Here is a 24,719-nt window from a genome sequence, read left to right as displayed (position 1 = left end):
AGTTAATTAAACCTAGTTAAATACATGTAGACATGTGTGTATACTTGATCAAAATATGTTATTAGCTGGGCATGGAGGTGCACACTTATAATCCTAGCACTTGGGAAACTGAGATAAGAGGATGGCACAGGTTCAAAGCCAGCCTCAGTTACTTAGTGAGGCTCTCAGCAACTTAGTGAGACCTTTTTTCCAAATAAAGTATAAAATAGGTCCACCCTCAGTACCACCCAAAAAAATTATATGTTACTGAACTAAATATTTATTCTAATTGTATTTATTTTTTATTTTTTGCGGGTCTGGGGATGGAACCCAGGGACATTCAACCTCCAAGTTACACCCCTTGCCCTATTTTTTTTTACTTTGAAACAAGGTCTTACTAAGTTGCGGAGGGCCTCATTAAGTAGCTGAAGCTGTCCATGAACCACCATCCTCTGGTCTCAGCCTCTGAAATGCTGGGATTACAAGCATGCGCCACCACGCCAGGCTATTATTTTTATTTTTAAATTTTACTATTATTTGTGTGCACATTGTACTAGGGACTGAACCCATGGGCACTCTTATCATAACTCCTCCATACCCCCCGGGCCCTTTTTATTTTATTTTGAAACAGGGTCTTGGTAAGTTAGTGCACACTGGCCTCATACCTGCCATCCTTCTGTCTCAGCCTCCCAGGTACTGAGATGACAGGCTGCTGCCTTCACCGTTGGGTAGAAGAGTGTTTTGGTGTCATTTTATACCTAATTTGGCTATGGTGGAGATAGTTCTGCTAAGGCTTGGGACAAATCCCAGCTTGCTGTGGTGGTGACCTGTTGAATCACAGATGATCAACCTTCCTGCAACTTCCCTGCCTTGGGTTGTGGTTGAACCCACGGGCATTCTATATTCGAGCTCCACCCCAACCCTATGTTTTATTCTTTATTTCTAAACAGGGTCTCAGTAAGTTGTGGAGGGCCTCACTAAGTAGCTGAGGATGGCCTCGAACCTGCAATCCTTCTGTCTCAGCTTCCCAAGTACTAGTATTACAAGCGTGCACCACCACGCCAGGCTCCTGTGTGTTAAATTTAGAACCATTCTTTCCATTTGTAGGGTTTCTACCTGAGCTGCCAGCCGCGCTGCTGGCAACTGGGGGAACTGCCTCTTCCCAGAGGCAGTGAGTTCTCGGTTCCTGAGTAAGTGGTGCAGTGCAGAGTAAAGGTGATGTCCAAACGCCGGTGGACTCGGCTTCTCGGTGAAGAGTAACTTTCTGTGGAATGTCTTGCAGGGACAGTGTTGGGCTGGAATCACGACTTGGGCTTCGTAAACTGGAAACTGGCTTTGAAGATTCTCTAATTTGTTCCAACCAACATTGTAGGAAAAGAATTCCCGCAGAGTTGCATCTAACCCTTCGAGGCAGTTCCCCGTCCTGTCCTTGTATCCCTAAGGGCATAGATTTGCATGCTATCTTATAACAGTCTAATTACTTTTCTGGTTAGAGTTGTGTCAAAACTAAATCTCTCTTGCTGCAATTTAAGCTTTTTTTCATTCCCTTATGTCCTCCTTGGAGATGGAGAATACTTAATAAACCCCTTCCTTAAGAGGTCCGAAGCGCCGGGCATGGCGGGCACGCTTGTAATCCCAGCATTCGGGAGGCTGAGACTGGAGGATCGCGGTTCGCGGACAGCCTCGGCTACTTAGGCCCTCCATAGTGAGACCCTGTTTCAAAATAAAGAATAAAAAATAGGGCAGGGGGTGTAGCTCGGAGGTCAAATGCCTCTGATTTCCATCCCCAGACCTCCCCCCCACCCCGAAAAAAAAAAAGAGGTCAGAAAAGTTTCCTTTAATTCACATTACCAAAACTTTGGGATTTTTTTTAACCACTTAGAATTTAAACATGTTCAATTTAATGGGTTGATGTCCTTTAATGCAGCCTAATTGGGGTGTGGGTGTGTTCATTCCGCCTCCCAGGGGAAACCAGCAGGATTAAAAACTGACATGATTTTGTGTGTGTGTGTGTGGGGGGGGTACTGCGGATGGAACCCAGGGGCTTTCTACCCCCAGGCTGCACTCCCAGACTTTTTTTTTTTTTTTTTTTTTTTTGTGGTACTGGGGTTCCTGGAAGCCCTTCTACCTCCGGGCTACACTCCCAGACCTATTTTATACTTTTTATTTGGAAACAGGGTCTCTTATTAAGCCAGTGAGGCTGGCTTCGAACCTGCGTGATCCTCTTGTCTCCACCTCCCAAGCGCAGGGATTACAAGCGTGCGCCACCACGCCCGGCCTCCCAGACCTATTTTATAATTTATTTGGAAACAGGGTCTCACTAAGTTGATGAGAGCCTAAGTGGCCAGGGTCTCACTAAGTTGCTGAGAGCCTCACTAAGTGGCTGAGGCTGGCTTTGAACCTGTGTGATCCTCCTGTCTCAGCCTCCCAAGTGCTGGGATTACAAGTGTGCGCCACCACACCCGGCTAAACTGACATAATTTTTTAAAAATTGTGGTCAGATGTACATAATATAAAATTTACCATTGTTACCATTATTTGGGGGCCCTGGGGATTAAACTCAGAAGCACTCTACTCCAAGCTATACCCTAACCCGTTTTTATTTCTTTTTTGTAAACAGATTCTCACTAGGCTGCTGAGAGCCTAAGTTGCTGAGGCTGCTTTGAACCTGTGATCCTCCTGTCTCAACCTCCCAGGTACTGGGACTACAATCATGTGTCACCATACCTGGCTCTGTAACCAATTTAAGTCAAAGTTTAGTGTTACATAAGATTATAATCTCATGTCTGGCCCTCTAAGGCATTTGTCTCTTGTTTATGTGTTCAAATTAGGTTTTTTTTTTAGTATTTTGTGTAAAAAGGGTACAGAGGATTGAACCTAGGGGAATTCTTCCTCTGCACTACACCTCCATCCCTATTTTATGTTTTATACGGAAACAGGGTTTAGCTGAGTTGTGAGAGTCTGCCTACATTACTGAGGCTGTCCTTGAACCTGCAATCCCCTGTCTCAGCCTCCCAAGCACTGGGATTACAGGCGTGTGCCACTGGGCCCAGCTCCGTTCTTTAGCATTTAGGAGTTGGTAACTGTACATCTTAGACTAGCTGTAGAAAAATCATCCTTTTAACACATAGACAGCTTTGATTCTTCCTCGGGTTCATCAGGCCATGCCAGCCACTTGGTCCTGTCACATGGTTATCTCCAGTTTGTTTTTTTAATTATTTAATTTGAAACAGGGTCGCACTGAGTTGCGGAGGGCCTCAGTAGCTGAGGCTGGTTGTGTACTGCAGTCCTCCTGTCTCAGCCTCCCAAATGCTGGGATGACAAGGGTGCGCCACCACGCCTGGCTCTCCAGGTATGTTTTGGAACACAACACGTATGTACCATGAATAGAATGATGCTGTCTAGAAACGTAACTTGCTATTATTAGTAAAATAACGTTCTAGTGACACTCGGACCTTACCAGAGGCACCTACTACATTTAAAAGAGATGTGACCACAAAGTGATGACTTCCGAATCCCCATGTGAAGACTGGCCACACTCCCGGGTCTCACAGGCCTCCTCCTCCTGTTCCTAGGTCTTGACTTCTTTTTGGTGGATGGTACTGGGGATTGAGCCCAGGAGCAGTCTACCTTTGAGCTATACCCTGGCCCTGTTCTACTTTTTTATATTGAAACAAGGTCTCACTGAGTTACAGAGGGCCTTAGTAAATTGCTAAGGCTGGCCTTGAACCTGTTGATCCTCCTGTCTCAGCCTCCCAAATGCTGGGATTACAAGTGTGCGCCACCACGCCCGGCTTGTGAACAGTGCCCTTTTGGATGTGTGTATATGTGTACTTTTTTGAGTACTTATGTTCGGTTCTCTTTGGGGTATATACCTTGGAGTGCAATTATAATCATGAGTTATTGTGTGATATTAGCTAGTCACGGGGCACTTGCCTGTAATCCCAGTTGGAGAACAGCTTTAGCAATCTGGTGAGACTGTTTTAGAACAAAAAATAAAAAAGGTTGGGAGTGTAGCTCAGAGGTAGACTGTCCCTGGGTTTAATCTCTAGTCTGCCCCTCTCTCCCTCCCCCCCCCCCCCCACACACACGTAACTTGTTTTTCCTCTCTGTGAACCAACTTTTTTTCTGACTTTCCCCTACTCTGTTGCTAGCTTTCAGACATTAGGTTGACCTAAGTCTATCGCCAAGGGCCTGACTTTCCTCGATACCTAGTTAATTCCCCAAATCCAGCTCTTTTGCACCTGGATTTACTGGTGGACTTCCAGCTGTCTTTTTTTTTTTTTTTTTTTTTTGGTACTAGTGATGGAAGCCAGGGGCATTCTACTGCTGAGCTATACCCCAGCCCTATTTTTTATTGCATATTCTTTCTGTTTTTGTGGTACTAGGGGTGGGACCCAGAGGCTTTCTACCTCCGGCTATACTTCCAGCCCTATTTTATATTTTTTAATTTGGAAACAGGGTCTCACTAAGTTGCTGAGAGCCTCTCTGAGTAGCTGAGGCTGGCTTTGAACCTGTGCGATCCTCCTGTCTCAGCCTCCCAAGCATGGGGATTATAAGCGTGCGCCACCACGCCTGGCATATTCTTTATTTTGAAACAGGTTCTCACTGAGTTGCAAAGAGCCTCACTAAGCAGCTGAGGCTGTCCAGCCGCGATCCTCCTGCCTCGGCCTCCATGCCTGGCCAGCTGTCTTTCCATTTCTGCCATCACAAGGGTTGAGGTCATGCTCCCAGTGTGACCGGGCGGTGTAGGTGTGGGCTTCACTGCAGCTTTCTGTGCCTGGATCTCCTTCCAGTCCACTGAAGGTTGGAGACTTCATCTACCTCCCAATGATTGATTGACACACAGCGTGCATCTAGTGTGCTCTCTATGAGTGTTTATTTACAAAAGTAAAACTTTTTACTCCCCCCTCCTGGGGTGGGGGCACTCTAGCACTGAGCTACATCCCCAGCTCTGAGGATGGAATAATCCAGGGGCGTTTGAAACAGGGTCTCGCTGAGCCGCAAATGAGGCTGGCTGCGAACTGCGATCCTTCTGTGTCAGCCTCCCGAATCCTGGGATTACAAGCATGCGCCACCATGCCCAGCTTCTTTTTTATTTTGAGACAGGGTTTCAAAGGCCCAGGCTGGTCTTGAGCTTTCGGTACTTCTGTGTCAGCCCTGGAGCAGCCAGGAGTACACTTGAGGACCACAAGGCTCAGCTCCTCACACTTTGGTAACGTGTCTTAAGAGAGCAGAGCCAATGCTGGGAGGCTAAGATCTGCATGCAACTGTGGAGGGAGCCCCTGCCCTTACCTATTTATTTATTTACTTAGTGGCACTGGCGATGGGACCCAGGGCATTCTACCTCAGAACTACTCCCCCAGTCCTTTTTTTTTTTTTATTTTGAAACAGGATCTCACTAAATTGCGGAGAGCCTCACAAGTTGCTGAGGCTGGCCACGAACCTGCGGTCCTCCTGTCTCAGCCTCCCAAGTACTGGGATTACAAGCATGCGCCATTATGCCTGGCTTACCTATTTATTTGTGTGTGTGTGTGTGTTGTGTGTATGTGGTGCTGGATATTGAATCGAGGGACATTCTATTTCTGAGCTGCACCCCTAGACTGATTTTATTTTTTATTTGGACACAGTGTCTTGTCTTGCTAAATTGCTGAGGCTGGCTTCAAACCTGTAATTCTTCTGTCTCAGCCTCCCAAGTACTGGGGATTTAGGTATGCGCCACCATGCCGGGTTCTTGTTTTTAAAATTATGATTCAAGCCAAGCATGGTGGCGCACATTTGTAATCCCAGGAATTGGGAGGCTGAGACAGGAAGATCGCCCAGGTTTGAAGCCAGCCTCAGCAGCTTAGTGAGGCTCTCAGCAACCTAGCTAAGACTCTCTTTTCAAATAAGAAGTAAAATAGGACTGGAGGTGTAGCTCAGAGGTAGAATGCCTCTGGTTCAGTTCCCCCGTACCAAAAAAGAAAAAGAAAAAATTATAATTTGTTATTTTGAGTTAGACATTCTTTTTTTTGTGTGTGTGATATTGGGAATTGAGCCCAGCGGCATTATACAGTCTCTTTGCAACACTCCAGCCATATTTTATTTGGAAGCAGGGTCTCACTAAGTTGTTGAGGCTGGAGGCTGGCTGCCAACCTGCCATCCTTCTGTCCCAACCTCCCAAGTAATGCGCTTATAAGCAAGCATCAGCACACTGGCTTGAATTATATATTCTGACATAAACAATTTATGTTCATTGTAGTTAAGCTAGAAATAAGTGATGAACAGAAAGAAAACTAAAATTGTCATACATATATATATATATATATATTTTTTTTTTTTTTTTTTTTTTTTTTTTTTGGCTGTACTGGGGATGGGACCCAGGGGCATTCTACCTCCGAGCTACCCCCCGAGCCCTAATTTTTTTTTTTTATTCTTTATTTTGACACAAGGTCTCACCAAGTTGCAGAGGGCCTCACTGAGTAGCTGAGGCTGTCCACGAACCGTGATCCTCAGGTCTCAGCCTCCCGAATGCTGGGATTACAAGCATGCGCCACCACGCCCAGCTAGTCTTTTTTTTTTTTTTTTGAAACAAGGTCTCACTGAGTTGTGAAGGGCCTTGCTAAGTGGCTGAGGCTGTTCGTCTCTGCCTCCCGAATGCTGGGATTACAAGCATGTGCTATCATGCCTGGACCTATTTTTTTAAATTTTGAAACAGGGTCACACTGAGTTGCAGAGGGCATCACTAAGTAGCTGAGACTGTCTGCAAACTGTGATCCCTGTCTCAGCCTCCCGAATGCTGGGATGACAAGTGTGCGCCACCACGCCCGGCTAGTCTTTATTTTTGGAACAGGGTCTCGCTAAATTGTGGAGGGCCTCATTAAGTAGCTGAGACTGGCCGTGAACCTGTGACCCTTCTGTCTCAGCCTCCTTCTGGCCCAGCCTCATCTAGTGTGATCTTAAATGGTTATATCAGCAGAGAAGGTCTACCAGTATTACAAATGCTCACCACCACACTCGGCCTCAGGTATTGTTTTATGTACTCATGTTTAATACGTGACCCCGTGTCCACAGTGATTCTAGAACTACCCTTATCCTCTGTGTGTGTGTGGTACTGGGGTTGAACCCAGTGCATTCCACCTCTGAGCTAACTCCCAGTCCTTTTTATTTGGAAACAGGGTCTCACTAGGCTGAGTCTCGTTGCTTGCTGAGGCTGCCCTTGAGCCTGTGGTCCTCCTGTCTCAGCCTCCCAGGTATTCAATGGGATTACAAGTTTGAGCCACTGCACCTGGCTCTGTCATCCTTTTTTTTTTTCCTTTCCAGAAATGGAGAAGAGACAGAGAGGTTCTGCAGCCGAACCTGGTTGCTTGATGGAAATGGGCGCGGGTGTAAGCAGCCTGGGACCAGAGTGTGTCCTGTTCCCACACCGTGTGCGCCCCCAGGCAGCCGCAGCCGGGAGTGAACGGGCTTCGGGCGACAGAGCTGCTCCTGCCTTTGGAGGCAGCGAGCCCGCGTCAGTGTCGGCGCGGCGCAGCGTCCGGCCCCGCTCACCATCATGCTGGGGGCTCTTGGCAGTCCTTGGAACCCTCAGCTGCGGTCTTGGTAGTCACAGGGCGCCTCTGAGCTGCCAGCCTCCTCCGAAGGGTACCAGTCAGCTGGGGTTAGGGCCCAGCCTCATCTAGTGTGATCTTAAATGGTTATATCAGCAGAGAAGGTCACATTTGAAAGGGACAGACGTTTTGGAGAGATATGGTTTAGCTCAGTGCACATACCATAGTGTGTGTGTGTGTGTGTGTGTGTGTGTGTGTGTGTGTGTGTGTGTTACTGGGGATTGAACCCAGGAGCATTCTACTTCCAAGCTAGACCCTAAATCAACTCTTTTTAATTTGTTTTTTAATTAATTAATTAATTTATTTATTTGTGGTACTGGGGATGGAACCCTTCTACCTCTGGGCTATACTCCCAGACCTACTTTATATTTTATTTGGAAACAGGGTCTCTTAAGCCAGCTAGGCTGGCTTTGAACCTGTGTGATCCTCCTGTGTCTGCCTCCCAAGTGTGGGGATTACAAGCGTGCGCCACCACGCCTGGCTTTTTTTTTTTTAATTTTGAAAGTGTCTTGTTAAGTTTTTTTGGGTAGCCTTCAGGTTGTGGTCCTCCTATCTTAGCTTCCAAGTCCTGGGATTACAGGCATGTACCACCCTGCCTGGCTTTACTTTCCTTCTTTCTATTTTTTTTTTTTCTTTTTGTAGGTACTGGAGATTAAACCCAGGGGCTCTACCTCTGGACTACACCCCCTAGCCTTTTTTATTTATTTTATTTTATTTTATTTATTTATTTTTTTTTTTTGGTGGTACTGGGGTTCCCGGAAGCCCTTCTACCTTCGGGCTACACTCCCAGACCTATTTTTACATTTTTTTAATTTGGAAACAGGGTCTCCTAAGCCAGCACGCGCAGCTGGCTTCGAACCTGCGCGATCCTCCTGTCTCCGCCTCCCAAGCGCGGGGATGACAAGCGTGCGCCACCACGCCCGGCCTTTTTTATTTTTTTATGTTGAAATAGGGTCTCACTAAGTTGCTGAGGCTGGTCTTGAACCTTTGACCCTCCTATCTCAGCCTCTCAAGTACTGGGTTAATAGGCATGTGCTACCATGCTTGGCATTATTTTTTCCTTAATATTTTTCCATTTTGGCTGGGTGTGATGCACACATCTTGATCCCAGTATATGGAAGACTGAGACAGGAGGATGGCAGCTTTGAGAGTTACCTATGAAGCTTAGTGAGGCCCTAAGCAACTTAGACCTTGTTTCAAAATAAAAAAATAATGCTGGGCGTGATGGTACACACTTGTAATCCCAGCATTTGGGAGGCTGAGACAGGAGGATCACAGACAGTCTCAGCTACTTAGTGAGGCCCTCTGCAACTAAGTGAGACCCTGTTTCAAAACAAAGAATAAAAAAATAGGGCTGGGGGTGTAGCTTGGAAGTAGAATGCACCTGAGTTTAGCGGGGCATGGTGGCGCATGCTTGCAATCCCAGCATTCGGGAGGCTGAGACAGGAGGATCGCGGTTCGTGGACAGCCTCAGCTACTTAGTGAGGCCCTCTACTACTCAGTGAGACCTGGTTTCAAAATAAAGAATAAAAAATAGGGCATGCTGTGTAGCTCGGAGGTTGAATGCCCCTGGATTCCATCCCCAGACCCACACAAAAAAAATTAATTAATTAAATAAATGAAATAAAACAATAGAGCTGGGGTTTGCTTAGTGGTAGAGTGCCCCAGATTCACTCTCAGTACCACACATAAAATACGTTTCCACACTGCGCCTTTAATAGTTTCATAGCATGCATATGTATATATATATACATATTTGTCTTGTGGATTGAACCCAGAGGTGTGTTCTACCTCCGAGCTGTACCCCCGGCCTAATTTTATTTATTTGGAAACGCAATCTTAGTAGGCTGCTAGTAAGATTGAGAGCTTAGCTAAGTTGCCAAGGAGGGCTTTGAATGTGCCGTCCTCCTGTCTCGGCCTCCCAAGTACTGGGATTGCAGGTCTCTGCAACTATACCTGGCTCTATTTTTTTTTTTTTTTTCAGTACTAAGGATTGAACCCAGGGGCATTCTACCTCCGAGCTTCACCCCAGCCCTATTTTTTATTCTTTACTTTGAAACAGGATCTCACTAAATTGTGGAGGGCCTCACTAAGTAGATAAGGCTGTTCTTGAACCTTTGATCCTTCTGTCTCAGCTTCCCAAGTACTGGGATTACAAGCAGGCACCACCATGCTCAGATTCAGTGTGTGTGTGTGTGTGTGTGTGTGTGTGTGTGTGTGTGTGTGTGTGTGTGTGTTTCGGTACTGGGAATGGAACCCAGGGACATTCTACCTCCAAGCAACAACCCCAGTCCTATTTTTTTATTCTTTATTTTTGAAACAGGGTCTCGCTGAGTTGCAAAGGGCCTAAGTAGCTGAGGCTATTGGCGAACCACGATCCTCCTGTCTCAGCCTCCCAAATGCTGGGATTACAAGTGTGCGCCACCACACCCGGCTATCGGATTCAGTTTTTTATAAGTATAAATATAGTATTAAATATTCTTGGAGCTAAGTCTTTGGTTGCTACTTATTTTCTTAGAATCCGTTCCTAGAATTCAGTTATTGATCTGCAGGTCGCCAGGCTAAAGATAAACTTGGCTTTTAGTGGTCATTATACTTAGTTGTCAAATCGTCTCCCATAAAGATTGGACTCTGTATTTCTGCCATTCCTGTAATCGGAGACTGTTGGCTTTACTGCGTCATTATTGTAGCAAGTGGTAATTAAGATTCATTTTTGTCCAGGCATGGTGGCACACGCCTGTAATCCCAGTACTTGGGAGGCTGAGACTGGAGGATTGCAGGTTTGAGAACGGCTTTGGCAATATAGTGAGACTTTCAATGATTAGTGAGATCCTATTTCTTTTTCTTTTCTTTCTTTCTTTTTTGTTTTTGTTTTTTGGTGGTACTGGAGTTCCTAAAAACCCTTCTACTTCCGGGCTATACTCCCAGACCTATTTTTGTACTTTTTTTAAATTTGGAAACAGGGTCTCTTAAGCCAGCGCAGCTGGCTTCGAACCTGCGCGATCCTCCTGTCTCCACCTCCCAAGCGCAGGGATTATAAGCGTGCGCCACCATGCCCAGCCTTTTTTTTTTTTTAATGTGGGTCTGGGGATGGAACCCAGGGGCATTCAACCTCCAAGCTACATCCCTTGCCCTATTTTTTTTTTTTTTTTTTATTCTTTATTTTGAAACAGGGTCTCACTAAATTGCGAAGGGCTTCACTAAGTAGCTGAGGCTGTCTGCGAACCATGATCCTCTGGTCTCCAACTCCCGAATGCTGGGATTACGAGGGTGCGCCATCGGCCCGGAGAGGCCCTGTTTCAAAACAAATAAGCTAGGTGTGGTGGCACACACTTTTAATCCTAGTACTTGGGAATCTGAGACTGGAGGATCACAGGTTTGACAATAGCCTCAGCAACTTAACGAGGCTCTAGGGAACCTAGTGAGACCCTGTTTCCAAATCAAATCAGGCTGGGGTATAGCTCTGAGGTAGAATGCCTTTGGGTTCATTTCCTAGTACCATTAGCCGAGTGTGGTGGTATACCCTTGTAGTCCCAGCATTTGGGAGGTGGAGACTGGAGGATCGTGTTTCGTGGATAGCCTCAGCTACTTATGCCCTTCGCAACTCAGTGGGACCCTGTTTCAATAATGAAAAGACTGAAAATTAGGGCTGGAGGTGTACTTCGGAGGTACAATGCCCCTGGGTTCCATCCCTGATACTGAAAAAAAAAAAAAAAGTAAAATAAGAAAGAAAAGAAAGCCAGGCGTGGTGGCATACACCTGTAATCCCAGTACTTGGGAGGCTGAGACAGGAGGATTGTAGGTTTGAAGACAGCCTTAGCAAGTAGTGAGACTCTCCTCAACCTAGGGAGCCCCTGTTTTAAAATAAAAAGAAAATAGGCCTGGAGGTATAGTGTGGAGCTAGAATGCCCCTGGGTTCAATCTCGTTGCCCACCCATGTGATTTTAGCGAGTGTGGTGGCACATGCCCATGATCATGGCGCTTGGGAGGCTGACTTGGGAAGATTGTAGCTGAGGGTCAGCTCTAGCAACTTAGCAGGACCATGTTTCAAGATAATGGGGTTGGGGAGGTAGTTCAGAGGTAGAATGCCTCTGGGTTCAATTTATTAGTATTCCAAGAGAAGGAGGAGGGGAAGAGGAAGAGAGAGGAGGAGGAGGAGGCGGCGGCAATCTTGTTTTAATTTCTATTTTGTTATTTCTTTCTGATTTTTTTTTTTTTTTTTTTTTGACGGTGCTGGAGATTGAGCCCAGAGAGGCTCCAGCCCCAGCTTGCTTTTGCTCTGAGATGGTTTCGCTAGGTGGCTAAGAGTCTTGATACTTGCGAAGACTGTCCTCACCCTGTGATCCTCCTGGCGGATTATAGTGCGCCACCATGCCGAGCTGTGCCTCTTTCTTAATGTTTTTCCTTTTTTTCTTTCTGAGGGTTGAAGCCGGGGATGTTCTACCACTGAGCTCCACCCTGGCCTTTCAGTGGTTCACGTTATTAAGTTGCCCAGACTGGCCTCACACCTGCACTTGTGCTGCCTCAGCGCTAGAATCACTGGGGCTGTGGGAATGGGCCACGGTACCCACCCTCGATCCTTTTTATCTGTTGAGGTATGGCAGATTCGTAGAAGTGGAGTTGACAGGTTAAAGGTATGCCCCCTTTTTTTTTTTTTTTTTTTTTTTTTTGCAGTGCTGGGGATGGAGCCCAGGGGCATTCTACCTCCGGGCTGCACCCCCAGCCCTATTTTTATTCTTTATTTTGAAACAGGGTCTCACTGAATGGCAAAGGGCCTAAGTAGCTGAGGCTGTCTGAGAACCATGACCCTCCTGTCTCGGCCTCCCGAATGCTGGGATTACAAGCATGCGCCATCACGTCTGGCTTTTAGGTATGCCTTTTAAAACATTACCAGGCCGGGCGTGGTGGCGCACGCTTGTAATCCCGCTCTTGGGAGGCGGAGACAGGAGGATCGCGCAGGTTCAAAGCCAGCCTCACTGGCTTAAGAGACCCTGTTTCCAAATAAAAAGAATATAAAATAGGTCTGGGAGTGTAGCCCGGAGGTAGAAGGGTTTCCAGGAACCCCAGTACCACCAAAACAAAACAAAAGAAACCAGATATTTCCGCCATGAGGGGTATATCGATTAACCTTGATAGTTAGGCGGCAGAATGCCTGTGTTCTGGGAATTACATGGTTTTATCTTTGGCAGGTAGATTTATCTGATATACATAAGGTGTTACTTGTTTTCCTTTGCATTTCTTTGACTGCTGGTGAAGTTTTATGTTGTGTGTGTGGGTGGTTCTGGGGATGGAGCCCAGGGGCTTTCTACTTCCTAACTATACCCTCAGACCAGCTTTATTATTTTTATGTATGTAAGTATGTATGTTTTGTTTTTTTGTGGTACTGGGGATGGAACCCAGGGACATTCTACCTCTGAGCTACTCCCCCAGCCTTACTTTCTATTCTTTATTTGAAATAGGGTCTCACTGAGTTGCAAAGGGCCTCACTAAGTAACTGAGGCTGCCATGAACCATGATCCTCCGGTCTCAGCCTCCTAAACGCTGGGATTACAAGTGTGCACCACTATGCCTGTTGTTCTAAAACAGTGTCTCACTAAATTGTAGAGTCTCACTACTTGCTGAGGTTGTCCTTGAACCTGTGAACCTCCTGTCTCTCAAGTACTGAGATTACAAGCATGGACCACCAGCCTGCTCTCTGTAGCTTTTTTTTGTTTTGTTTTTGTTTTTGTTTTGGTGGTACCAGGGTTCCTGGAAGCCCTTCTGCCTCTGGGCTACACTCCCAGACCTATTTTTTATACTTTTTTCATTTGGAAACGCAGTTTCTTAAGCCAGCATGGCTGGCTGGGAACCTGTGTGGTCCTCCTGTCTCAGCCTTCCAAGTGCGGGGATTACAAGCGCGCCACCACGCCTGGCTGGCCAGCTGATGAAGGGAGATGGAGGTGAGGAGGCCTGAGGCCTCGGGAGAGGTGCTCGAGGGGCCTGGTGCACTCAGTCAAAGGCTTGTGCAGGAGGCACGTGGTGTGTGCTCTTCGAGCACACAACATTTGTCTTTTCAACATACGATATGAGAAGCTAGATTGGTTCACAGATTGGTTCACAATTACAATTTTTAGCACTTTCTCCCTTTTCTAAAAAGTAAAACCATCTGGGTGTGGCACTGCCTTGTAATCCCAGTACTTGGGAGGCCGAGACTAGAGGATCGCAGGTTTGCGGCCAGCCTCAGCTACTTAGTGAGACCCTGTTTCAAAATAAGGAATAAAAAATAGGGCCGGGGTGTAGCTTGGAGGTAGACTGCTCCTGGGCTCAATCCCCAGTACCACACACACACAAAAAGTAAAATCAAAAGTTACTTTTTTTTTTTTTTAAGAAAATTGCTCTCTGGCCAGGTTTGGTGGCACACGGTTGTCATCCCCGCGCCTGGGAGGCCGAAACAGGAGGATCGCGCAGGTTCGAAGCCAGCCTCAGCTACTGAGTGAGGCTCTCAGCAACTTAGCGAGACTGTTTCCAAATAAAGTATAAAATAGGTCTGAGAGTAGAGCCCGGAGGTAGAAAGCCCCTGGGTTCCATCCCCAGTACCACCAAAAGAAAAGGAAAAGAAAAGAAAGGAAATAGCTCTGATTAGACTGTAGACTAAGATTGTTTTAGCACTGCTGGCTTCGTGTGGGTAAACTTGAAAGCCATGCTTATTACGACTCACCGGGCCGCGCTGTTCTGAGGCGTCAGAGCTGCAGCGCAGTCAGCCCGGCGTGCCGCTTGTGGGGACGCTTGGGCTGCCCCTGCTCCTCCTCGGGGTCTCGGGACACTCGGGTCTCATGCATTTTCTTGGCTCCTCGGGGCCAGTGTTGCAGCGTTTAAGACAGTCGCCGTTCCCCTGAAAGCCAGCGCTTGCTTGCCATTTTAGGAAGTGTCCGTGGCAGTTACATTCTAGGGCCAACAGAAACGGAGCCCTGTCTAAAGACGCATCTTTGCTGAGAACTGGGTTCTTGGAAGCAGAGTGGTGCGGAAGGACGTGACTCAGCAGAAACACAGCAGCGTATTGTGATCTTTCGCCCGCTCCCTGTGCTTGGCACTGCTGGGAGGACTGAAGCCAGGGCAGCCACTGCTCGGCCCCACCCCAGCCCCCCTTTTCTTGAGATAGGGGATTGAACCTGGAGGCATTCTACCTCTGACCTACACCCCCAGCCCTTTTTAATTCTTTGTTTTGAAACGGTGTCTAGCTAGGGTGCTGAGAAGCCATGTTATGTTGCAGAGGCTGTCCTCAAGCCTGCGATCCTCCTGTCTCAGCCTCCCAAGCACTGGGGTTACAGGTGTTTCTATTCCCGGCTCTCTGAGCCCTTTTTATTTTTATTTTATTTACTTATTTGTTGAGGTACTGGGGCTTGAACCCAGGGACATTCCACCTCTGACTGGGGGTGGAACCCAAAGGCTTTTTACCCCCGGGCTGTACTCCCAGACCTTTTTTATATTTTATTTGGAAATAGGGTCTCACTAAGTTGCTGAGAGCCTCACTAAGCAGCTGAGGCTGGCTTCGAACCCGTGCGATCCTCCTGTTTCAGCCTCCCAAGCGTGGGGATTACAAGCGTGCGCCACCACATCTGGCTTATTCATTTATTTTGTGGTACTAAAGATTTAACACAGGGGCATTCTACCTCCAAGCCATACCCTCCAGCTTTATTTTTTATTATTTATTTACTTTTTTTTATTTTTTGCGGATCTGGGGATGGAACCCAGGGGCATTCTACCTCTGAGCTACAGCCCCTGCCCTATTTTTTATTCTTTATTTTGAGACCAGGTCTCACTGAGTTGCAGAGGGCCTCACTAAGTAGCTGAGGCTGTCCGCGAACCGCGATCCTCTGGTCTCAGCCTCCCGAATACTGGGATTACAAGTGTATGCCACCACACCCGGCTATACCCCAGCCCTATTTTATATTTTATTTGGAAACAGCGTCTTCCTGAGTTGAGGAGGACTCACTAAGTAGCGGAGTGAGGCTGGCTGGGAACCTGCTGTTCTCCTGTCTCAGCCTCCCAAGTACTGGGATCCCGAGTGATCACCGCGAAGCGTGGCTGAGATCTCCAGTCCCCAGCCTTAACATGCGTGGCAGCTGGTAGCATGGGCGGCGCAGCTCTTCTTGGCCCTCCTTGCTGGACTCCTGTCTGGGCGGCATTGGGAAGCCTTAAGCAAGAACACCTCTGTTCCAGGGAGCCTTTCCTGCTCAGCTTATCTTCCTGGGATTGCAGGTAGCGAGGCCTTTCTGACCCTGGTGGGTTCGGGCCTTGATCGCACTCCCTGGCACCTGCAGGCAAGGGAGACCGGCTTCCCGCGCTGTGGCCGAGGTGACGCGTGGCTCGGGTCTGACTGGGTCCATCATGGTTCAGATTTCTCATTTCAGTTTGTATTTCGGTCAAACGAACAGCTTCCTTTTCCTGGTAAGCAGTTTCGGTCCTTTTCAGTTTCTTGTTCACAGAATGAAAAGAACCGGAATACTTTGATTTCTCTCAGAATCTGAGCCTTTTTTTTTTTTTTTTTGGTGGTACTAGAGGTGGAACCCAGGGGCTTTCTACCTCCAGGCTGTACTCCCAGACCTTTTTAATATTTTATTTGGAAACAGGGTCTCACTAAGTTGCTGAGAGCCTCACTAAGCAGCTGAGGCTGGCTTCGAACCCGTGCGATCCTCCTGTCTCAGCCTCCCAAGCACGGGGATTACAAGCGTGCGCCGCCACGCCCGGCAAAGAATCTGAGCCTTAATTGTGATTTTTTTTTTTTCATAACTAGGGATGGAACCCAGGGGCATCCTACCTTCAAGCGACACCCCCAGCACTGGTTGTTTTTTTTTTTTTTTGGTGGTACTGGGGTTCCTGGAAGCCCTTCTACCTCCGGGCTACATTCCCAGACCTATTTTTTATATTTTTGAAACAGGGTCTCTTACGCCAGCACGGCTGGCTTCGAACCTGCGCCATCCTCCTGTCTCCGCCTCCCAAGCGCGGGAATGACAAGGGGATTACAAGCGTGCGCCACCACGCCCGGCTCCAGCACTGTTTTTTATTCTTGATTTTGAGACAGGAGCTCACTAAGTTGTGGAGGCCTCACTAAGCAGCTGAGGCTGGCCGTGAACCTGCTTGCCTCCTGTCTCCGCCTCCCATGTAATGGCATTACAAGCGTGCACCCCCACCCCAGCCTTGTGCTTTTTAACTGTTTGCTATTCCCATGTATTGGGGTTATATTTCTGCCTGTATTTTCAAGGTCTAGATGGTAGCCAAGTGGTTTGGCACATACCGGTGATCCCAGTATTAGGGGCTGAGACAAGAGGATCACAGGTTCGAGGCCAGCCTCAGCAACTTAGTGCAGCCTTGTTTCAAGATAAAAATTAAAAAGGGTGTAGTTGAGAGGTAGAATGCACCTGGGTTAGTTCCTAGTACCAATAGTATAAGTAAGACTGAAAAATAGAGAAAGTTGTTTTGTTTTGTTTTATGCACCAGGGATGGAACCCAGGGGCATTGTATCTCCGAGCTCCATCCCCAACCCTAGTTATTAGTCTTTTATTTTTTGAAACAGGGTCTCACTGAGTTGCGAAGGGCCTTGCTCAGTAGCTGAGGCTGTCTGTGAACCGTGTGAGGCTCCGCTCTCCGCCTCCCAAATGCTGGGATGACCAGCATGTGCCACCACGCCCTGATAGAAAGTGTTTTTTTTCTAATATATATTTTTAATTGGTGCATTGTATTTATACATCATAACGGGGTAAAAAACTTGTGTTGACATAAATGCACACATCCCCCAGCCAGCCCCCACCCAGTCCTCGCCGCACTCCCTCCCCGTCCCGCCCTCCCGTGCTTGGTTTAGTGGTTGACTTTGATATGAGAAAGTTTTTCTTTATAGCAGTTATTTCTACTGCTTTATTAATATAGAGCACAAAAATAAATAAATGTTCTGTGTTTGTGAATCTATATAAATTAGCTCAAGAATTGAGTTTAAGAGGGGGCGACGACTAGTTTCTTTGTAGAATTAATGATGATAATCTGTCCTTAAGAAAAGCCGGTGTTCAGAGTGTTTTGGGGATTATGGGTAGTCAGAGGCTTGAATTACCTTTGACTGGCTGGTGTTCTGCGTTCTGTCAGCGCGTCAGTCGACTCCTGTAAAGCGAAAGTGAACAGAGCGTGTCTTATCAGAGAGCACACCAGGGTCCCGGGTTCGGCGACACTAGCGCAGCCAGCTCCCCTTCAGCACCGGCCCTGGTGGCTTAAACAGGCACAGCCCTCGGGCGGATGCCCCGTGAGGCTGCCGAGCTGCTTGTCTCTGGTTAGCAGCAGTCAGCTGGGCGGTAGATTTCACGAAGGCAAAGGCCATGCCTGCCTTCCATCGCCAGCCAGCCCCAGGCCAAGTGCCTCACATGCCGAAACACACTCATTAGATAGCTCTTGAATCTTGGAAGGACTGACGAGCTGTCACCTGACCTCACGACGAGGTGGCTTCAGCTCACTCTGCAGATGCGCAGACTACTCCCCGGCGCGGCCACGCGCTCAGCCTCGCAGCCAGCACAGGAGCAGACTCCAAGGCTGTGTGTGTGTGTGTGTGTGTGTGTGTGTGTGTGTGTGTCCGCGCACGCCCAGGGCTATACTACTTCTAGCTACACCTCCAGCTCTTTATTTGAAAACAGTCTGGCTAAGTTGCTGAGCATGGCCTCAAACCCGAGACCCTCCTGTTATCGCCTACCATGTACTGGGATTACAGGTGTGCACCACCACACTTGGCTAAAAAATTTTTTTCTTTTTTTTCTTTTTTTCTTTCTTTTTTTTTTTTTTTTTTTTTTTTTTTTTTGCGGTACTGAGGATGGAACCCAGGGGCATTCTACCTTCGAGCTACACCCCAGCCCTATTTTACATTCTTTATTTTGAAACAGGTCTCACTAAGTTGCAGAGGGCCTAAGTACCTGAGGCTGGCCGCAAACCTCTGCTTCTCCTGTCTCAGCCTCCAGATACTGAGATTATAAGCAGTTATAAGCATGCGCCACCACACCCAGCCCCGGCTACCATTTTTTTTTTTTACGTGTCAAACTGGGCATGGTGGTGCACGCTTTTAATCCCAGTACTTGGGAGGCTGAGACCAGCATCGTGGGTTCAGAGCCAGCCTTGGCAACTTAACAAAGCTCTCAGTAACCTAGTGAGACCCTGTTTCCAAATAAGAAATAAAATTGGACGCTCGGCCTGGTGGCGCACGCTTGTCATCCCCGTGCTTGGGAGGCAGAGACAGGAGGATCACGCAGGTGTAAAGCCAGCCTCGCTGGCTCAATAGACCCTGTTTCCAAATAAAAATATGAAATAGGTCTGGGAGTGTAGCCTGGAGGTGGTAGAAGGGTTTCCAGGAACCCCAGTACCACCAAAAAAGAAAGAAAGAAAATTGGGGTAGGGATATAGTTTGAGGTAGAAAGCCTCAAGTTCAATTCCCAGTACCTAAAATAAAGTCTGCGTGTCATATAATTTTCACATGTCGTGCACCCCCGCTTTAGTCATTGTGAGTGTGAAGCTGTGTGACACTATGTCCACAGTGTGGTAACCCGCCCCCACCATCCTTCCTGGACTGCGATGTTTTCCTCTGTTAGGCTGCCTCCTTTTTTGCTTCAGGGTGCTCTTTTCCATGTAAAAATGGACTCTCGGCCCTTTTTGAGCAAAACCACTGAAGGAACCTGGGGTTGAAGCTTTCAGACTGACCGAACCTGGCTCCGCGTTCCCGTCGGGCCACCCTGCCAGCTGGATTCCACGTGGATTTCTTGTTGGCTAAGAATAGCTGGAGGACCTGCTCTGGGGCCGGCTCCCGACGCACAGTTGGCTTGCGCGCAGGTCCTGCTGTCCTCAGCCCCGGGGCAGGAGCCCCAGGCCTGGCCTTCAGAGCTGGGCGCCGCCTGGCGTGGGCCGGCGGGCCAGTGCCCTTCCTGCCTGGACCGGGAGGTGGATTTGCCTCGTCATCCTCCGCCCAGCTTCCTGCCTGGTGCAGTTGGCAGGTCTCTCTTCGGTTTCGGTTTAGGCTTCAGCATGCTCCTGGCCTCGCCTCGGCTGGTCACCTGTGCCTGGGCAGGTGGCTCCCCCACTCACTCGTGTCCTGCCGCAGTGGGCTTGCGGTCCCGTCCTGGTGACAGCCCGTGGGGCAGGTGAAAGCCGGGGCGAGAGTCTGGCGTTGTCCTGACTGCGCAAAGTGTTTCTTTCATCCCAGCCAAGTGAACAGAAAAATAGTAAGCTGGCCGCTTGCTGGAGACCTGAGGCAGAAAAATTATCTTTACAAAAAGATGGACATGGCTGTGCAAATGTCTTCAAAAGGAAAAAACTGCACACCAGACTTTTCTTTCTGACCCTCGGGGCACAGCTGAGGCCACATGTGCTGTGCTCCTTTGCTTTTGGTCACCACCAGCTGGATGGGAAACTGCTGGAAAACTACTGTCTGGGTGTGTAGTGGACGGCGGGCCGTACATGGGCAGGAGGCTCCACCTGCCGGACGGCTCTAAATACACACACCTGGAGGGCGGGCTCTACCAAGGACCTGCCTCATCGTCTGCCGAGTGGAAAGCGGCTCACGGAGCCCTGGGCTTGTGTCGGTTATCAGAAACGAGTTGTTTGGGCTGCCGTCTACTCTGGGAGCTGAGGTGTCACAGGTTTGAGTAAGCCCACTGAGAAGCAGCTGATAGAGTTGCAGAATGTCTTTGTGAACCAACAGCTTCCTAAACGGCCTTTATGGCCTTTGGTTTCTGGTTTCTGGCACCCATGAGCCACACTGTCAAGGGAGTGATTGTGCTCAGCGGGAGGACTCGTGTTTTTGACAAAAGGGGGTTTGTATGTAATTAAAAAGAACACCAGTATTTATACACTGATTCCTCAAAAAAAAAAAAACAAACAACTACAGCCGGGCGTGGTGGCGCACGCTTGTAATCCCCACGCTTGGGAGGCAGAGACAGGAGGATCGCGCAGGTTCGAAGCCAGCCGCGCTGGCTTTAAGAGACCCTGTTTCCAAATGTATAAAATAGGTCTGGGAGTGTAGCCCAGAGGTAGAAGGGTTTCCAGGAACCCCAGTACCACCAAAAAAAGCAAAAAAAAAAAAAATTATAACTAGCTCTCACACATTAGAACATACTTATCCTCCTTTATGGAAGTGTAAGCAATGTTTTCTTTGGGTAATAGGTTGATAGACTTGACCCCAGGGCCCTTGGGCATGCTAGCATGTACCCCGTCACGGTACACCTAACCCTGAGGAAATGGGTTTGGTTTTGTTTTCTGTTTTTTTTTGCAGAACTGGGGGTTGAACCAGGGGCATTTTACTTCCAAGCTACATCCCCAGCCCTATTTTTTATTCTTAATTTTGAAACAGGTTCTCATTTAATTATGGAGGGCCTTCCTAAGTAGCTGAGGCTGGCTGCGAACTTGTGATCCTCCTGTCAGCCTCCCAAGTAGTAGGATTACAAGTGTGTGCCACCATCCCCAGCTTGAGAGAAGCTTTTTAAGGTTTCACTGAGATAATATTTTCGACCTGGAAGACATCTGAAATGTTGGCAAGATGTTGTGGATGAGCAGGTGGGGAGAGGCATACTCACATGTTCTTGGTGGGACTCTTTTTGGTAGAACCGTGGATTGAACCCAGGGACATTCTACTCCTGAGCTACACCCCCAGCTATACCCCCAGCCCAACTTTATTTCATTTTGAAACAGGGTCTAAATTGCCGAGTGTCTCACCAAGTTGCCGAGGCTGGCCTTGAACCTGTGACCCTCCTGTTTCACCCTCCCAGGTATTGGGACTGCAGGTGTATGCCACCACACTTGGCTTAGTGGGAGCATTATTATACAACTTTTTTTCTTTTTGGTAGTACTAGTGATTAAACCTAAATGTTCTACCACTGATTTATATTTATATTTTTTATTTTGAGGCAGGATCTTGCTAAATTGCCCAGGCTGGACTTGAACAGTGATCTTCCTGCCTCAGCCTGCCAAGCAGCTTGGATTATAGGCAACGTGCCACCATGCCCAGCTGTTACACAACTTGTATTGGGGAAAGTTTGGGTGTACCTGTTAAGACCACAAATGCATGCCCTTTGATTAAGCGATATTTGACATTGCCCTTTGGTCAAGCAATATCACTTATAGAAATTATCCTATAGATACATGTACATATGTACAAAATGATGCTTGTTGTTGACGGAAGAGTCCCAGAGCACTTAAGCCAGGTGCAGTGGTGCATGCCTGGAATCCCAACACTTGGGAGCCCGAGGCAGGAAGGCCCTCCTGGTAACTTAGACCCTGGTTTTTGTTTATGTGTGTGGGGATTACTGGGGTTCTGTGGGCTGAACCCAGCCCTATTTTATTTTTATTTTTAATTTTTCTTATTTACTTATTTATTTATTTTTGTGGGTCTAGGGATGGAACCCGGGGGCATTCGACCTCCAAGCTACAGCCCCTGCCCTATTTTTTTTTATTCTTTATTTTGAAACTGGGTCTCACTGAGTTGCAGAGGGCCTCATTAAGTTGCTGAGGCTGTCTGCGAACCGCGATCCTCCAGTCTCAGCCTCCCAAATACTGGGATTACATGTGTGCGCCACCATGCCCGGCTATTTTTATTTTTTTTTAAACAAGGCCTCACTAGGTTGTTGAGGGTCTTGCTACTTGCTGAGGTTGTCCTTAAGCCTCTTCCAAGTATGGGAATTACAGGTGTGCGCCACAATGCCTGACTTTAACTTTTGATTATCTTGAACAGGGTCTTTCTCAGTTGCCTAGGCTGGGCTTGAACCTGCAATCCTCCTGCTTCAGCCTCCCCTCAAAAAAAGTTAGCTATTCGTGTATGTTTGCATTGAAGGAAAAAGAGATATGATGATTATTTTTCATTGCATAAAACTTTTTTTTTTTTTTTTGCAGTATTGGGGATTGAACCCAGGGGTATTCTACCTCCCAGCTATACCCCAGCCCTCTTTATATTCTTTATTTTGAAACAGGATCTCACTAAGTTGCAGAGGGCCCAAGTAGCTGAGGCTGGCTACAATCCTGGGATCCTTCTGTCTCAGCCTCCCAAAGTACTGGGATTACAAGCATGCACCACCCAGCTCTATTTTTTTTTTATTATTCTTTGTTTTTTTTTTTTACAGTACTGGGGACGGAACCCAGGGGCATTGTACCTCCAAGCTATACCCCCAACCCTATTTTTTATTCTTTATTTTGAAATAGGGTCTCACTGAGTTGCATAAGGTCTAAGTAGCTGAGGCTGTCCGCTAATCACGCTCCTGTCTCAGCCTCCCAAATGCTGGAATTACAAGTGTGTACCACCACGCCTGGCTTTTATTCTTTATTTGGAAACAGAGCCTCACTATATTGTGGAGGGCCTCACTAAGTGGCTGAGGCTGGCTGCGAACCCGCGATCCTCCTGTCTCAGCCTCCCAAGTGTGCGCCAGCATGCCCAGCCTGCACAAAACGGTTAGACTGGGCGTGGTGGTGCATCTTTGCAATCTCAGTTCTTGGGAGGCTGAGACAGGAGGGTCACAGGATTGAAGCCAGCCGTGGCAACTTAGCAGGGCTCTCAACAGTGAGATTCTATTTCTGAATAAGAAATAAAATGGGGCTGCAAGTGTAGCTCGAAGGTACAGTGTCTCTGAGTTCAACCCCAGTACTGAAAAAAATTAAATAGAATGATTATTATTATTATTATTATTATTATTATTGTTATTATTATTATTGTGTGGTACTGGGGATGGAACCCTTCTACCTCCGGGCTACACTCCCAGACCTGTTTTATATTTTATTTGGAAACAGGGTGTCTTAAGCCAGCACAGCTGGCTTCAAACCTGCGCGATCCTCCTGTCTCCACCTTCCAAGCGTGGGGATTACAAGCGTGCGCCATCACCCGGCTAAATAGAATATTTTAAAAAGTGGAAGCTGGGCATGATGGCACCTGTACTTGGAAGTCTGGGACAGGAAGATCACAGGTTCAAGGCCAGCCTCAGCAAGTAGTGTGACTCTCATCAGCCTAGTGAGACCCTGTTTCAAAACAAAAATAAAAAATAGGGGCTGGGTGGGTATCTTGGAAGTATACCCCTAAGCTCAATCCCTAGTACTTCAAAAAATAAAATAAAAAAGTAGAGCTGCTGCTTTTGTGGGTGAGGGGTTACTAGTGATTACCCTTTTTATTTTGAGAGGTCTTGCTAAGTTGTTGAGGGTCTCACTAAATTGAGGCTGGCGTCAAATATTCCATCGTCCTCTGGCAGCCTCCCAAATTGGGAGTATAGGAGTGCGCTTCCACACCCAGCTAAAAAGTGGAGCATTTTTGTATTTTGCGGTTAGAGAAGGCCTCTTAATTGACTCCTCACCTGTTCTTGCTGTCCTTGGGGCGACAGATTTTTTCGTCTTGCCCCAGCACTACCTGTCGGGCTGAAGGCCCTGCTGTGTTGAAGGCACTGCCTGTGGGCACCTGGGGGAGAGACGATTCACAAGTTGGCCGTGGGGTTTTCCGTTGTTCTCATCCAGAACCAGCGGCACTGGGGACGCCGCTCAGTGTAGAGGGCTTGCCCAGTGCACACCAGGCTCCGGGTGCTGTCACTGCGAAAATAAAACACAGTCCTTAAAAAACACTCAGCGGCCTTGAAGATGCGCCTACCAGGGCCGTCAGATTCTGTGCCAAGCGAAGGGCGAGGCTTCTCCTTTGGCTTGACAGCTAGAATACAGCCGTCTGGGCAGCACTGGCATCTTCGCCTTCTCTCTTGCCCACAGGAACTTGCAAGCGGCAATTGGCGCCTATTACGACTTTGAGAGCCCGAACGTCAGTGTGCCCTCCATGGCCTTTGTGGGAGATGTCACCATCGGCGAAGGGGAGTCCGTCCCTCCTGACACGCAGTTTGTAAAGACGTGGCGGATCCAGAACTCTGGTATGTGACAGCGGCAGCTCTTCTTCACCTAGCTTTTATTTGTTTTCTTAGCAGTTAAAAGATAAAAGGAGGTGACTTAGTTACAGATGTGATTGTCTGGCTCTGATCTTTTTCTTACACGTGGGACATAGCAGTTTGTTTTGCCGGCACGAGGAGCAGACGTTAGTGAGACACTCCCCTGTGCAGCGGGAAGAGGCCGCCTCCACGCTCCAGCCCCCAGCCCTGGCCTCGGCTCGCACCTGGCACGCTGCGCCGCCCCGAGCGGGAGGAG

The 24,719-nt window shown here is 47.9% G+C and overlaps 1 protein-coding gene across 3 annotated transcripts in view; it reads left to right on the top strand.

Annotated features, from left to right (window-relative positions):
• The window catches only part of ILRUN (inflammation and lipid regulator with UBA-like and NBR1-like domains), a gene marked incomplete at both ends in the record, with an annotated part of 54,735 nt that overhangs the window by 3,504 nt on the left and 26,512 nt on the right, over positions 1 to 24,719 (top strand). For all 3 annotated transcript variants that reach the window (XM_080710771.1, XM_080710772.1, XM_080710770.1), the window contains one exon: positions 24,294 to 24,448. In XM_080710771.1, coding sequence (XP_080566897.1) covers positions 24,294 to 24,448 — 155 coding nt within the window. The remainder of the gene's footprint in view (positions 1 to 24,293; positions 24,449 to 24,719) is intronic.

Source organism: Muscardinus avellanarius (assembly GCF_963383645.1).
Source record: "Muscardinus avellanarius genome assembly, chromosome: 14".
NCBI classification, from domain to species: Eukaryota; Metazoa; Chordata; class Mammalia; order Rodentia; family Gliridae; genus Muscardinus; species Muscardinus avellanarius.
The sequence above is the reverse complement of the archived record's forward strand: the minus strand, read 5'-3'. Positions and strand labels throughout refer to the sequence as shown.